Source organism: Octopus sinensis, linkage group LG13 (genome assembly GCF_006345805.1).
Source record: "Octopus sinensis linkage group LG13, ASM634580v1, whole genome shotgun sequence".
Lineage (NCBI taxonomy): Eukaryota > Metazoa > Mollusca > Cephalopoda > Octopoda > Octopodidae > Octopus > Octopus sinensis.
In genome coordinates this window covers 33,885,781-33,899,122 of record NC_043009.1, presented here as the reverse complement: position 1 = coordinate 33,899,122, position 13,342 = coordinate 33,885,781, and the positions used below count along the sequence as shown (strand labels likewise).

Sequence of the window (13,342 nt, the reverse complement as noted above, 5' to 3'; positions counted from 1 at the left end):
AAGCCATACGAAAATTATGTTTGTTTTAAAACTTGAGATTACATTGAGGTTTCACATTTTGCTGATTTCTATTTCAAGATCTTTATATTTGCTCAGTTTTTGGTAGGTCTTGACAGATACGTTTATATTGATTGGGACAGTCATATCAATGAGGTGGCATGTTTTTTGTCTGAAGTCTTTCAGTATGATGTCTGGCCTATTCACATCTATTTTTCTGTCAGTTTGAATGGGGAAGTTCCAGAGGAGTGAGATGTGATCATTTTCAAGCACTGGAGGTGGTTTGTGTTCCCACCAGTTTTTATCATGGGGCAAGCCCCAGGCTTTTGCAAATTACCCAGTGAATATATTGTGCAGCTCTATCATGACTGTTGAGATACTCTGTAGGCGCATACTGGTTTCTTTAATTTTCAGCCATTCAATCATGATTTGATTTTTTAGCTCATGTAGTTCTGTTGGGTCAATATTTGTGTGACTTTCTTCATCTATTTGATTTTCAAATGTCTTAGTGTTTATGATTGGTTCAGGGAGTATTTCACTTTGCCTATCAATTATACTAACTTTTCAATCCTTACTGCGTTTTTATCAGCCCTGGGCTGGTCTATAATTGTTTCCTCTGTATTATCTTCTTTAGCTGCAGCTTCGTTCATTTTATCCATTACTGCTTATTTAATTTGGTCAATCTCTACTTCAGTCAGTAATTTTTTTTTTATAATGTTTCTTCTGACATTGGCAAGTTTGTTACTGTCTATGTAGGGTCTTACTTCAGGGTGTTTCTGTCTCCAGTTTAAGTAGGTTTGTACAGTATTAGATTTATCTGTGGGGAAATATATGGCATGGTAGAAGGCCGTAAGAACTTCTTTATTATCTTCCCTGGACCATTTTTCATTCTTTTTCTTTTGGTTATTTGATGACGGGCATGGAGGGCCATCTTTTGGAAAATTCTGTTGTGGGGTATGTCCAGCTCCTGTGTGTCGGGAAGATTTGAACCAGTAGCTGATTTTTCAATCTGAATTTGGTTCAATATTCGGGTATGTGGTCTTTTGTAATCTGATCAATGACCATTGCGGTTTGTAATTTGTTTTGTTAACAGTGAGGCATGACGAGCTTCGAAGCTTACATTAGGATCTGTCAGTTTAGGTTTAATTTTTTTCGACAACACCATCTCCATGTTCTCTGCATGTAAACATTGTTCGTAGCATAGCTTCTTAAGGCTAGCAGATCTGTATTCGTCTGTATTCTTTTTTTTTGTTGATAGATTTATCTCCGAACATAGTTTTTTGTTTGGTGGTGTTTTTTAAACTTATGAAGGGTTCACTCTGTCTGTGTTAGTTCGAAAAAATGATAATAAAATAAGAAAACAAAAAAATCTGTCAGTTTAGGGTTAAGTTTTTGTGACAACACCATCTCCATGTTCTCTGCATGTAAACATTGTTCATAGCGTAGCTTCTTAATGCTAGCAGATCTGTATTCGTCTGTTTTTTTGTTTTGTTTTGTTTTTTTTGTTGATAGATTTATCTCCGAACATAGTTTTTTTTTTTTTGTGGTATTTTTTAAACTTATGAAAGGTTCACTCTGTCTGTGTTAGTTCGAAAAAATGAAAATAAAATAAGAAGAAAAACAAAGAAAGTTTTGATTTTGTTTTTGCTTGGTTTGTGACACATGCTTTCATGTGCATGAGTGTGTGCCCTGTAAATTTCACGTAGTTGTGTAAAACTTTGGGATGTATGTGTAGTCCTATGGGTATCAAAATGTATATATGATTGTGTAGACATTCGAGTGTATGCGTAATTACTCAATTTATGTACTCACTATTTTTTTTTTTTGGTCCGTTTCTATTTTATAATTTGTACACTTTCCGTTGCTGATATCGCGTGTGTGTTTTGCATATGTTTCATTGAGACACCATGTGTAGGAGAAACTGTAGTTTGTATGGCAGTAAAATTTCATTTCTTTTCTTAGTATTTTCGTTAAAAGGCCGCTTCCTTCAAGTTTTCCTCAGGTTCCTTTATCTAATTCGAATGATGTTATTGGATTAGATTTGTTTTTTTAATGAAGAGCCTGGTTTAGTACATTCATGTTGTTATTCAGTGTGGGCCTTCCCTATTATTATTATTATTATTATTATTATTATCATTATCATTATCATTATTATTATTATTATTATTGAGTGAGCGAGCAGAGCATGCCATCAAAGTGACACTGGGGTAAAATATACGAAGCCCAGTATACCCATCATGACTACCCGTCTGATAAGGGTACACCAGGCACATGCATCACAATTATTATTATTATTATTACTTTTATCATTATTATTATTTTTTTTAAATTATTATGACAGATGACAGCAAGCAATCTGGCAGTGTGTTTTGCCCCTTCTCTGTTCAATGTAATCAGTCTGAAGAGTACTAACAGTCCAAGCTTATTGAGAAACAAGAAACAAATAGGTGTTCCTGATTCCAAAGAAGTGCTGGAACCTGCCCATGAATGTCTTGTCTTTATGATTGAAAACTCAAAATCCCTTTTCTCTGTGAGTACTAATCCATCAAAAGTTGATTTTTTTAGATGTTTCTACAGACCTAAACTTTTCCTCTTATAAACCTTACCCAATGAGAAACTTTCATACGTACACAGTCTTGTCATGCACTCCACCCCATAAAAACCTGAGAGCCATAATAAGTAACTGAATATCTTTTCCTCCAAAGAAATTTTCAAGAATGCAGCCCCCTACAACAACAATGCTGTAGCCAGTTGTGACTTTAATGATGAATCTATTTACAACCCTCTAGTAATAATAAGAATAACAAAAAAAAAAAGACCTAAAAATAGATGTAGAGAATAATTTGGGCCACACTCCCATTTTCCCTCAATGTTAAAACCAACATAGGTAAAAGATTATTGTCTCTCTTAGGCAAACACTTTCCCATAAATCACAGGTACAGAAAAATATTCAGTAGGCACTCAGTTAAATTATCCTATAGCTGCTGCCCCAGTATGAAGAGCATTATTACATGCAAACATGACCAACAGCTTACTCCCTATTATAACTGTCGAGACTCAGGAACCTGTCCACTTGACAAGGAGTGGATAGTTAAATCCATCATATATGAGGCAGAAATTACAGCAATGCTAGATGATAAAACTGAAATGAAAAGCTACATTAGATTATTTGAAGGCAACGTCAAAAATCACTATGCTAATCACATATCTTCCTTCTGGTGTGAAGTTGGCTAGCCAGGTATGAAGTTTGAAGTCAAACACCACACCACATACAATCAAGTGGAAAATACGTGAAAAGTACACACCATATGTCAGTGGATCAAAAAAACCTAAACTATGCATAATTGAAAGATCACAGATCCTTTTCAGATCTAAGAACTCCACCACAATGCTGAATTCCATATCTCAAATTTTCTGCAGATGTAAACATACAGGCAAGTTCCTGTTGACAAATTGGAAAATAGCACCCTCTCCAAATTGAGTAGCTGTACTGCAGAATCTAGGCCACTATCTATTCAATCTTATGGCTTTACAGTCAAAGGGGACATAATTCTAATTTCTTCCTCTCTTTTTTCCTTTTTCGTTTTCCAGTGTTTTCAACTTTCCACCTTTTACATCTATTTCTCGCCTTTTCTCATATTTTCTCCTATTTTGTCAACTTCAAAAATCTTGCCTTAATTTTCAAAATTTTGAACCCATTTTCCGTGCTTAAATTACAAATCTGCTATATGGGTCTAGGCAGGTTTTTATAACTACCTTGTGCCTTCAATTAATCTTCTAGTTCTGAGCACATAGTTTATTCAATTTGTAAATCAGGATGCTGATATGAGACAAATCACGAGAAAAAACAAGACGAAGGTAAATACAAAAAATGGAAGGGAGAATATAAACAGAAAAGGAATGAAAATTAGAGTTATGTCCACTTTGATTGTAAAGCCATAATTAAGCTAGTTGTAGAAAAATTCAACAGAAAGCAGTCCAAAGCCTTCTAGACAGCTGCTAAATATGGAGAAGGTGATGTCCTCCCTCTGGATTGAGAAGCTGTCTTGCAGATTTTGAACCTCTCTCCATCAAATTATTCTATAGCAACTAGCTAAAGTTTAGTTATTTTTCTAAATCCATCAAATTCTTGATTATTTTAAAAATTAATTGAAACACTTGTATTTCATGAGAAATATGGCCATGAGAGAGTTAAGTATGTCTCTGGCATGCAGATGATTGGCCAGATGACCAGGTGTGACTAACAGACCATAATTATGTCTACATAAGAACCATAACACATACAATACAGTACTGATTAGCTCTATTTGAAACATCTTAAGTTGTCCCAAGTGGCTAATGAAACTCTTAAGAGTAATTGCTGCTACTCTTGTGGTAATTAAAGTTGGTTATGTAGACTCAAGTGTTTGAAAGTTAATCTCTGAGTGGTAGACTTAATCCAACACCCAGTTTAACACCACCTGACCTTTGCATGCATTTAACTGTCTAAGTCCTCTTTACTGCCCTGTCACTATTATCAAAGTTTATATTTATTTAGGTGTAGGAGTGGCTGTGTGGTAAGTAGCTTGTTTACGAACCACATGGCTCGGGGTTCAGTCCCACTGCATGACACCTTGGGCAAGTGTCTTCTACTATAGCCTCGGGCCGACCAAAGCCTTGTGAGTGGATTTGGTGGACGGAAACTGAAAGAAGCCCATCGTATATATGTATATATATATGTATGTGTGTGTATAAGTTCGTGTGCCTGTATTTGTCCCCCCAACATCGCTTGACAACCGATGCTGGTGTGTTTATGTCCCCGTCACTTAGCGGTTTGGCAAAAGAGACTGATAGAATAAGTACTAGGCTTACAAAGAATAAGTCCTGGGGTCGATTTGCTTAACTAAAGGCAGTGCTCCAGCATAACCAGAGTCAAATGACTAAAACAAGTAAAAGAGTATGACCTCTAAAAAACACACTCAGATTTGGGAAAACCTTTCACTGCAGAATACATATCGGTCTATGAATATCACCAGATTGTAAAACACATGCATTTCAGCATCAATGTGCATCATCAGCTATGGACACTGAATTCATCTTCCACAGCTCTGTAAGAACAGTAGTTCTTATTTAGAAGAATAGTAAATAGTATATTTTCTGATGTACATAAAGTTTGGTCAAGTTGGAATTAATAACTAGAGTTAACACAACACAAAGCAGCATTAATAAAATATAATCCTGTTCAAACATGTTCTTGTACGTTGAAATGTAGGAAGATCTTTTGCTAAGAAAACAGACCTGGGAGAAAATTATTACAAATAGATGTGTGAAAACATATTGGGTTACACATAACATCATCAGAATATAGAAGATATGTGTTTCTGTGTCACTGCATGTCATCAACTACAAACACTGAATTTATCTTCCACAGTCCTATAAGAATGCTAGTTCTTATTTATAAGAACAGTAAATAGTACATTTATATGTAAAGCGTGATCAAACTGGAATTAAATAACTCAAGTTGCAAAAGTAGCAAATGTCTTAAATATTGTTGTACACAATGGCTCTTGGATAGTTTCCACTGGGATCATTGCCCATGTGAGAGAAATTCCACTTGGAACATAGCCCATCTGTGAACATTGCCACTGGGAAAACTCTCCAGATGGGAGCATTGTCACTGAGAAATATTCAGTAAAATTTTTAGTTTTACACCTGTCTACAATTATAAGTGGAATATGTGTGTGCGTGTTTTGTGCCTATAAATGTGTATGTATGTGCATACATACACATCTGTATGCACACACAAACACGAACATATTCCATTTATAATTGTAGACAGGTGTGAAAGTAAAATTTTTACTGGGTAGTTTTCCTGGTGGTGATGTTCACACTTGGGCAATGTTCCAAGTGGCAATTGTCCATGCACAGCACTTGATTATATGTTATTCGGTGCTGCATACATCAGTAAATGTACTATTTACTGTTCTTATTCATAAGAACTATTGTTCTTATAGGGTTATGGAAGACAAATTCAGTATTTGTAGCTGATGATGTACATTGGCACAGAAATGTATGCGTCATGTTCCAATGATGTTGTTCATAGTCCAATGTATGCATATGTATGAACATGCATGACTTCACTTGTCATTGCCAGTAGTGTACTGTTTACCTTCCTTCATGACCTGTCTCTCTCTGCACTTCTGAAGACCTCATCATCGTTTAACGTCCGTTTTCCATGCTAGCATTGGTTGGACGGTTCAACCGGGGTCTGAGAAGCCAGTAGGCTGTGCCAGGCCCAGTCTGATCTGGCAGTGTTTCTACAGCTGGATGCCCTTCCTAACGCCAACCACTCCATGAGTGTAGTGGATGCTTTTTACGTGCCACCTGCACAGGTGCCAGACGAGGCTGGCAACGGCCTGTGGAGTAAAAAAAAATCTTTTACTTACAAAAAAAGGTAAGGGTTGGCCAACAAGAAGAGCATCCAGCCATAAATTTGTACTGCAAATAAATCTTCATCCAGCCTTATCTGCTTCTTTTTAACTGCCATTTAGGTACCACAAGAAACAATCGCTAAATGTAGATTCTCTGTTAGTGATATACACAACCCAATGGAAATAAAAGATTTTGATCATGTAAATGGTAAACCAAACTTGTTCATTGATAAACATTATCAAGTTTTATTTAAGGTAAGACTTTCATATTATTTATAATTTCTTTCATTTTTTTTTTTACAGTATGTTATATCTTCATTTTTACTACCATTTTGTGATAATATTTTATTACTATTTTGCTACAGACATAAGCCTGGTTGGGTGATTAAATATTTGACAGGGAAGGCAACTAAATGGTCCAGGATTCAATTACGTTGCATCACACTTTAAATTCTTGATCAACCAAACCCTTGCGAATAAAATTGTTGGTGAAAACTGTGCAGAAATCTGCAATTTGTGCATGTGTTTGTGTGCACGCACACACAAACACACATATATATTTATATATATACTGTAGTCAAAGCACATAATTGTATACATTTATACTGAGGGGGACTATAGTTACCTGAAAACACCAATCAAGAATTCCTTATACTGACCAGTCAGTTTCGGCAATTTCTGTTGCCTCATCAGTAAGGACTGGCTCGACTTCAGCAGATTCCGGACTGAATTTTCTGTCAGTATATATGTTTTCACTATAAAAATCTATGGATGATTTAATGAATCGTCAATGTGTATACAGAAAATTAATATAGACAGCAGTGTGCAATGTTTTACCAAAAAGGAAAACTATAATTGTCACTAAATATGGCTAGGGTTAGAAATACCTACATTGCAAAAAATAAGAGCTAAAATGCTCTAATGTTGTAGTCAGAGTACATAATTGTATACATATATGCTGACAGGGACTATAATCGCCTGAAAACACCAATCAAAAGTTTTTTATACTGACCGGTCAGCTCCAGCAACTTCTATTGCCTGATCAGTAATGACTGGTTGACTTCAGCAGATTCTGGATTGAATTCTCTGTCAGTATATATGAGCCAAGTAGAAAAAAAAAGTTACTATATAAAGTACTGAGATTAACATAATGGACTAAACAAATTTTGAAAGTGCCAACAGTCCAGTGACGAAAACCTATAATAGGACCAAATAATAGTATTATATTGTGTTATGATAACATATCTTGAGTGAAAAGGTTAGTTTCTCTGTTATACTAACATAGCTTGTTCAATAATTATTTTGTCTCTTATATCAACACCTCTTTTGTGAAAATGCTAACTTTTCTGGTAAATTAATATATCTTGTGTTACTTTGTTAGATTGTCACATACAGATTCCTGTTACATATCATCTGTCAATTAAAAACTATCCATATAAAACATCAGCTGTGAAACTCAATTTTTAGGAATGCCGGGAAAAATTTCGTAACTGGAATGTGTGTCCTTCTATCAATGGAATTGACATAGCCTATAAGAAGACAGATGATCTGTTACGACAATGGATGTGTCTCACTGAAATGGAAGCCCCGCCTGAAGAAGTCTTGAACAGAATTCTTACAGAAAGGTAACCACATGTCGGCTTTTTCTTTATCTTATATGCACACACTAAATTCCATGCGCATACATACAAATACATATTCATGTTCATAAATATAATTATACATCCATGCATATAGATATACACATCTATGCACAGGCGTGAATGTATGGTTATACCCCGTACTTGTACTCTTATACTCTGGATAATCTATACAATGAAGCTATTCTTCACAAATACTGTATATATAAATATATATTTATTTTATTGTTATACTACAGGAGTTTGTGGGATGAAGACCTCAATGGGAGCGGTGTTGTTGAGAAGCTGGACAATCACACAGACATATTCCAGTACACACGGAACAGTATGCCGCCACATCCATGCCGACATTACTGTTTGATCAGGTGATTACTTCATCTTCTTTTGCATTGTTCAAGTTTTCTCTGCCTTTTAACAATCTCACTGGCTTAACTTCACATTCTTACGGCATCTAATATAATTGTTGTATTTCAGATTATTCAACCTACCCAGTCCTAAATGTCAGGTTATCTATACACAGTCTTATGTACCACAATCTGTCTACTGTTGTCCAATAAACTCAGTCTTATGTACCACTATAAATCTTCTATTGTTCAGTAATCCTAGTCCTATGTACTGTTTCTATTCACTATTGTTTAGTAAACTTGGTCCTAGATACCACTGCCTGCCAACTTTTATTTAACAAACATAATCCTACATACCATATTGTCTGCTGTTCAATAAACCCAGTCCTGTGTACCACTGTATGTTCACTATCATTCAACAATTCCAATATGTACTACAATGTTTATCTACTTTGGTTCAATTGTCTTAAGTTTACTGAACAGTGGACTGATAGTATGGTACATAAGACTGGGTCTTTTGAACAATGATAGACTGACATGTGGTCCACAGAACTGGTTCCATTGAACCTTGCTGACTATCCATTGCTATTCAATAAACCCAATATTTTGTGTGCCACTGCCTGTCTACTGTTGTTGGATAAATCCAAGTTTATGTAACACTGTCTTTCTACTATTCTTTTATAAACCCAATGTTATGTACTATTTTCTGACCACTGATGTTCATAAAATCCAGTTATATGTACCACAATGCCAACTGTGATTCAATATGCCTAGTCTCATGTATCACACTGTTATTCAATAAAACTAATCCTATATACAACATACCAGTCCTCTACTGTTCAATAAAACCAGTTCTATATACCATTGTCTGTACTTTCTTCTTCCATGAATCCAATCATAAAAACATAATAACGGTAATAATCAATAAACTCAGTCCTATATTATCCACTGCTTTTCAACAATTCCATGCTGTCAGCCCACGTTTGTTCAGTAAATCACACATATAACACATTTTCTGTCTACTGTTGTTCAATAATCGCAGCCTTTCAGTAGACCAGTGCTATGTACAAACACACTCTCTGTTAAGTGTTCAGTACACTCCATCTTATGCTCTGTTATTTGTCCAATTAAGTAAACTCAGCTGTACTGAACAACAGTGGACATGCATTATGGTAGAGAGGACTGGGTTTACTGGACAACGGTGGAGAAACTGTGTGATACATAAGTACATAGAATTAGATTTACCAAATCTTAGAAGGGACTGAGTGTTTTTAACAATGATTGGTACATGAGGATAGTTTTACTGAGCAACAGTGAATACACAGCGTGGCAAGAGGGATTAAGTTGACCTGGTCTTATGCATCACAGTGTCTGTTCATTGTTGTTCACCATTGTTCCAGACACCCAGCCTACTGCACCAAAATGTCTATCTACAACTGTTTAACAAGCTCTTTCTTATGTACCACACAGTATGCCTACTTTTGTTAAACTAATACATTCAGTGTACTACACTCTCTATCCACTGTTGTTCAACAACTCCAGTCTTATGTACCACATTGTCTGTCTACTGTTGTTTAGCAGATTAAGTCTCATGCACCATATTGTCTGTCCATTGTTGTTAATAAACCCAGTCTTATATACCACATTGTGTCTCCACTGCTGTTCGACAGACACAATCCTATGTAATAATGTCTGTCCACTGTCATTCAATAAACCCAATCCTATAAACAGTTGTTGAATAGACCCAGGAACTATGTCCTGCTCTGTCTATCTACTGTTGTTTAATTAACCCATTCTTATGTACCTCTTTCTTTACTACCCACAAGGGGCTAAACACAAAGAGGACAAACAAGTACAGACAAACGGATTAAGTCGATTATATCAACCCCAGTGCGTAACTAGTACTTACTTAATCAACCCCGAAAGGATGAAAGGCAAAGTCGACCTCGGCGGAATTCAAACTCAGAACATAACTGCAGACGAAATACCACTAAGCATTTTGCCTGGCGTGCTAACGTTTCTACCAGCTCACCGCCTTATGTACCTGTCCATAACACAGTTTTAGGTACTAAACAATAGTACTAATTTTCAACAAACCTAATCCTATGTACCACAATGTCTGTCTACATTGTTCAACAAATTCAGTTTACATTTTATTATGACAATAACATAGTTTATCTTCCTCTGAACATGTTTTATTTATTATCAGATCGTGGAGAACAGACCTTTCTAAGGGAGCTTGTTTACTATTGACTCACTCAGTACGACATCCCAAAGTCAAGATATCTGGTGTGGAAGGTATCATCTTAGAATCTCACTATCTCATTGAACCTTGTGGTGCTGGAAAATCCAGGGTTACACACATTATTCGGGAAGATACAAAGTAAGTTTGATTTTAAATAACTCTGAATATCCATGTTACTGAACCATCATTCTAGAATTAACATCAGCCAGTGTATTATATCTCAACTCCCTCAGATAAAGGTCATATGGTAATTAGCAATCAAAAAACAAACAAAATTTAAATGTGAAGATAAGTATATTTTGTCGTTGTCACAATAAGTATATGTCATGTCAAATTATTTGACAAGCATAAAGTTTTTTGTGCAGATACAATGCATATATATATATATATATATATATTTATGTAGCTATATATATATATATATATGTCCAGGTATCAAGCTAATACATTCCTTGTGCACATCCGCTTGTTGGTTGTTAATTTTATTATTCATTTTTTTATTGGTTGTTTAATTAAATTGAGTATGTATATATGTATGTATGTATGTATGTATGTATATGTATATATATATATATATGTATGTATATATATATATATGTATGTATATGTATATATATATGTATGTATATGTATATATATGTATGTATATATATATGTATGTATATGTATATATATATATGTATGTATATCTATATATATGTATGTATATCTATATATATGTATATCTATATATATGTATGTATATATATATGTATATCTATATATATGTATGTATATCTATATATATGTATGTATATCTATATATATATATATATATATATATATATATATATATATATATATATAGTAAAAAACAGTTCTGTTGAGGAGATTTTCCCCGTGTGAAGAGTTGTAGTGAAAAAATATAATAAATGAAGGAAAATGCATACAATTTATATATTTTAAAGGATATATAGTAATACCTCAATATACAAGTTAATTTTTTCCTGGAGACTGCTCAGAAAGCAGAGCAATAATTTCCCATTGTAGCTATGTTATAGATTGTAATTCATTCCCAGAAAAATATTTTCACGCAAATTCGTGAAGAAACCCATCATATATGTGTGTGTATGCTTGTGTGTTGGTGTTTATCCTCCCACCATCCCTTGACAACCAATGCTGGTGTTTTTATGTCCCCCTGTAACTTAGGAGCTTGGCAAAAGATACTAATAGAATAAATAATAGGCTTACAAAGAATAAGTCCTGGGGTTGATTTGTTCAACTAAAGGCGGTGCTCCAGCATGGCTGCAGTCAAATGACGGAAACAATTAAAAGAATAAAAGAATATAGACAATATAGATTAGGTGCAGGAGTGGCTGTGTGGTAAGTAGCTTGTTTACCAACCACATGTTTCCAGGTTCAGTCCCACTGCATGGCACCTTGGGCAAGTGTCTTCTACTATAGCCTCGGGCCAACCAAAGCCTTGTGAGTGGATTTGGTAGACGGAAACTGAAAGAAGCCCGTCGTATATATGTATATATATATATATTTATGTATGTGTGCGTGTATGTTTGTGTGTCTGTGTTTGTCCCATCCAACATCGCTTGACAACCGATGCTGGTGTGTTTATGTCCCCGTCACTTAGCGGTTCAGCAAAAGAGACTGATAGAATAAGTACTGGGCTTACAAAGAATAAGACCCGGGGTCGAGTTGCTCAATTAAAGGTGGTGCTCCAGCATGGCTGCAGTCAAATGACCGAAACAAGTAAAAGAGTAATCATTCATTTAGAAGAAAATAGATACTCTTGGCCTGTCTCTGGGCCTCTGAAGCAGGTCATAAGAATGGAGAAAATTACTGTCTTTTACAACATACAACTAGTGTGTTGTTTCTCTGGGCAAGGTACAGCTAACTCTGCTTGAGTGAACAATATAACTTAGAGTTAAGGGCTCCAAAAATGTCCACTTTGAACACAATTTTTATGGTAGATTGACCAAATTAGAAGAGCATTTCAACAAAATACACTCTTACATTATTTTATTATATTCTGAATTCAGATCTCACATACACCATCTTTGCCTTTTATCTTTCCAAGATTAATAAAATAAGCACCATACAGAGATTGGGAAGTCAGTATAGTTAACTACCTAAAATCTTTGTAGGCTGCAGTGTTCTGGTATGCCTGTATTGTAATGACTAAAACTAAAATAAAAAATGTTTGGGTTTTCTTACCTATATTAATATTTTAAAGTTTGAAAATACTTTCTTCTAATTTATTTTTCATATGTTTGTTTTTTACTTTTTTACAGGGGCCGGTCAGTCAAATGGTACAATTTAAGTTATGGTAAAATCAATGCTAATTTCATGGACCGATTAAGAACGAGTTTTCAGCAAGTTGCTTCTGGCCCAGAGACAAAACTCTGAATTTCATCCAATATATACACATTCACAAACACATAAACCTATACACAAGCAGCTTATCAGATTGTAAATGTAAAACAAAAGAGCAATGACAGATTTTAAAAGATATTACATATATATATATATATAATTATTTCTAAACATTTTGGTGAAATATCAGATTTCAAAGGCAACGAAATCTTGAGATAAATGATTTTTGCCAAACTTTTTTAAATAATATGTGTTGATTATTTAACACATAAAATTACTTCCTTTTTTCAAGGGTATCTGTTAAATGTTTAATAATAAAATATTCAACAAATTAAGAAA

The 13,342-nt window shown here is 34.7% G+C and overlaps 1 protein-coding gene across 4 annotated transcripts in view; it reads left to right on the top strand.

Annotated features, from left to right (window-relative positions):
* The window catches only part of LOC115218406 (rho GTPase-activating protein 7), a 229,625-nt gene extending 216,283 nt beyond the window's left edge, over positions 1 to 13,342 (top strand). For all 4 annotated transcript variants that reach the window (XM_029788198.2, XM_029788200.2, XM_029788199.2 and 1 more), the window contains 6 exons: positions 2,339 to 2,527; positions 6,528 to 6,662; positions 7,875 to 8,032; positions 8,287 to 8,412; positions 10,601 to 10,774; positions 12,922 to 13,342. In XM_029788198.2, the coding sequence (XP_029644058.1) occupies positions 2,339 to 2,527; positions 6,528 to 6,662; positions 7,875 to 8,032; positions 8,287 to 8,412; positions 10,601 to 10,774; positions 12,922 to 13,036 (897 nt within the window). In that variant the 3' untranslated portion in view covers positions 13,037 to 13,342. The remainder of the gene's footprint in view (positions 1 to 2,338; positions 2,528 to 6,527; positions 6,663 to 7,874; positions 8,033 to 8,286; positions 8,413 to 10,600; positions 10,775 to 12,921) is intronic.